The sequence below is a fragment of the Triticum urartu genome, chromosome 3 (genome assembly GCF_003073215.2).
Source record: "Triticum urartu cultivar G1812 chromosome 3, Tu2.1, whole genome shotgun sequence".
Lineage (NCBI taxonomy): Eukaryota > Viridiplantae > Streptophyta > Magnoliopsida > Poales > Poaceae > Triticum > Triticum urartu.
In genome coordinates, this window is record NC_053024.1 from 728,299,180 (window position 1) to 728,302,278 (window position 3,099).

A 3,099-nucleotide genomic window follows, 5' to 3' on the forward strand; every position below is an offset into this window, starting at 1 on the left:
CGATGCTGGCCAGACGTGTAGCGCCTGTCAGTCAGGCGCAGCATAGTGTAGTGTGACACCTAACTGTCGGACGCTACACAAAAAGGTCAGCTGAGTGAAATTTTTTAAACACAATTCATTTTATGAAATACTTTCGTCCAAAGGTCACATTTGTCATTTTTGCCGCCAAGTTCGTTGCCTTTCTTGGTTGAGGTATCAGGTAACAGACTACCAGGCAGGTTCGTTGCTCTATATATGCAGGTTCCTTGGGACAGTGGAGCTTCAGTGCCTGAAGTCAACGTTCCATTTCCTGAGGAGACGTAGTGGGTAGGGAGCAGCCGCGGGCGATCGATTGATGACATCTGTAGACGATGGGCGGAGGAAGACGGCATGCGTCACCGGAGGTAGCGGCTACATCGCTTCAGCGCTCATCAAGACGCTGCTCGAGAAGGGCTACGTCGTCAAAACGACAGTCAGAGATCTCGGTTCGGTTCTTGTCTTCCTTGTTTCTGCTCATATTCCACAAGATGTTGCATGTTTTTTTCTGGTATATTCAATCAGCGAAACATAGCCACCTTAATAACCAAATCCCGTGTGGAAGTTTGTTACTCTAGATGACCAGGAATCGTCTCTAAAAATTCTCTAGTTTTTGTTACTGATCTAGATGACGTGGAGAAGAACTCTCACCTGAAGGACTTGCAAGCGCTTGGCCCCTTGGAGATCATCCAAGCGGAGCTGAACGTCCAAGGGAGCTTCGACGACGCGGTTTCTGGATGCGACTACGCCTTCCTCGTTGCCGCCCCGATGGACATCGGGTCGCCAGATCCTGAGGTAAACAATGACCACAACCAACCAGTTTGTTTCATCTTTTGCGGACAATTATTTTTCCATGCAAACCCAAAATGTCTCCGGGTTCCACTGTCTTCAAGATAACGGAACACAAGTCTTAGAAACTGAAAAAAAAAATAGAAATTAAGTTTTTGCTAACATTCACACTCAAGAGTTTTACACACAAAGCCTGAAACAATCTAAAATGAAAACGCCACCTAGATGTTTATCAGCTACCGCCACATCACAAAAGAGTCTAGTTTTTGTACCGGTTGAGACGCACAAACTAGCAACAAGTACTCCACTTTGACAAACTAACAGGTAACATCTTCGGGAAGACAGCACAGCAAGCATCATCACTTGAAAGGGTGTCACTGCGGAGCTTAAGAAGATGATCCTCCGTCATCCTTGATCTTCAAAGTCCCAGCGGCAGTGATTTTCCTCTGTGTGTTGTCAGTGTTGTCACCTGGAGAAGATCTGCTCCATCCAATATAATCTGCTTGTCACTTTCTTTCTGTAGCCCTGCCCAGTATTTGAGAAAAACACAAGCGTAGCAAATTATTTCAGAAGGAAATTTTATCAGTATGTTCTCTAAACAAGCTGGATGGCGACGAGTATCTCTTTTTTCCCTTTCAATTATCTTTAGGGTAGTCTTTAACATTTTTAAGCTTCACCAAGAAGCAGCTTAAATTATCATTTGGGGATGCTGAATCTAATAATCTTACTGTATGTTCTGGGACGCAACGTACGTTGATGGACGGCGGCAGAGAAACCTGATCCAGGCCGGCGTCGAAGGGACCCTGAACGTGATGAGGTCATGTGCAAAATCGGGGACGGTGAAGCGCGTGATCCTAACGTCCTCGGATGCTGCTGCCGTGTTCCGGAAGCCACTGGAAGACGATGGGCACAACGTGGTGGACGAGAGCTCCTGGTCCGATGTGCAGTACCTGCGAGCCGAGAAGCCAGCGACATGGGTACAAACACACACACACACACACACATGTGCGGTTGGTCTGACACAACCACGTGGTGGAACACGACACCATGCCCTGACCATGACGGTGGTCGCGCTGCTGCAGGACTACGCGGTGTCGAAGGTGCTTCTGGAAGAGGCGGCGAGCAAGTTCGCTGAGGAGAGCGGCATCAGCCTAGTGACCGTGCTGCCCGCGTTCACCCTGGGCGCAGCGCCGGTCTCGCAGGCCAAAACCAGCGTCCCCGCTATCCTCTCCTTGTTGTCTGGTGAGCATTTCTCTTCTACTAGTATCATTTTATTATATCTCTGTTAACGACCAACTAGAAAAACTGTCTGGTGTCTATATATATATATATATATATATATATATATATATATATATATATATATATATATATATATATATATATATCTTTTGCAGGCGACGAGGCACAGCTGGATATCCTGAAAGGCCTGCAGTCGGTCACGGACTCTGTGGCGATAATCCACGTGGACGACCTCTGCCGCGCCGAGGTGTTCCTCGCCGAGAACGAGCCATCATCGGGGAGGTACATCTGCTGCAGCCACAACACCACCATCCCCCAGCTCGCCCGTCTCCTGGTGGAGAAGTACCCACAATACATCGTGAAACCTGAACGGTATATCAGACTATGATGATGAGTTGCCTTCCACGAGACACACACACACGGATATATTGTTTCTTATCGCGGGCTTTAACGATATATCCATGTGTTTTCTTTTTGCAGTTTTGATGGGTACCCTGAGAAGCCAAGAGTGAGTGTTTCTTCCGAGAAGCTCATCAGTGAAGGGTTCAAGTACAAGTACGATGACCTGGGTGAAATCTTTGACGATGTCGTCGAGTACGGTAGGACCACAGGGATTCTTCCCTACTGATATATATGCTCATGTCCTGCCGATCATATGTGCTTTCTAGACGAGTGAGTGTATCTAGACATGTTTTTTTTTGTAGATACATCCATTTGAGAGTAAAATATTTTGGAATGGAGGGAATAATAAGCAATAAAACCCACACACTTGTACGTGTGTCATTAGGGTGACTTAGTTTCCGTGTACGGATGTGCATGCGTGCGCACCATCTTCTTTGATTTCCTTCTCATGCAATCTATGTTCTTTGATTGCAAGTCATTTTAGAGTACCTCGTCGCAGATGATTTTGACAATATTAGCCTATTTCTGAAAGTTGGCACCAAATGAAGAACTTCTCTAAAAAATATCTATCTATTATAAAATTAAAATAAGAATCAAACAAACCATTACGTTCGTCCACATAGATTAAATTATCTTGACCACTTATTTTAG

The 3,099-nt window shown here is 45.8% G+C and overlaps 1 protein-coding gene across 2 annotated transcripts; it reads left to right on the forward strand.

The window, feature by feature from the left end:
* Window positions 1–245: 245 nt before the first annotated feature.
* LOC125546262 (anthocyanidin reductase ((2S)-flavan-3-ol-forming)-like) lies at window positions 246–2,842 on the forward strand. Of its 2 annotated transcripts, none has more exons than XM_048710474.1 (6): window positions 246–464; window positions 626–810; window positions 1,575–1,781; window positions 1,887–2,046; window positions 2,202–2,418; window positions 2,527–2,842. In XM_048710474.1, exons 1-6 carry the CDS (start codon window positions 335–337, stop codon window positions 2,672–2,674), a joined length of 1,047 nt encoding a protein of 348 aa, XP_048566431.1. In that variant the 5' UTR covers window positions 246–334; the 3' UTR covers window positions 2,675–2,842. The 2 variants fall into 2 exon arrangements, with proteins under 2 accessions (XP_048566431.1, XP_048566432.1); XM_048710475.1 differs by having other exon boundaries at window positions 251–464; window positions 644–810.
* The last annotated feature ends 257 nt before the right edge of the window (window positions 2,843–3,099 follow it).

Bases quoted from the DNA above. Each gene is read 5' to 3' on its own strand.
- LOC125546262 (XM_048710474.1), top strand. From the start codon at position 335: ATGACATCTGTAGACGATGGGCGGAGGAAGACGGCATGCGTCACCGGA. The intron at 811-1,574 runs GTAAACAATGAC...GGACGGCGGCAG, and splicing joins TCGGGTCGCCAGATCCTGAG to AGAAACCTGATCCAGGCCGG. The intron at 2,419-2,526 runs GTATATCAGACT...TTCTTTTTGCAG, and splicing joins TACATCGTGAAACCTGAACG to TTTTGATGGGTACCCTGAGA.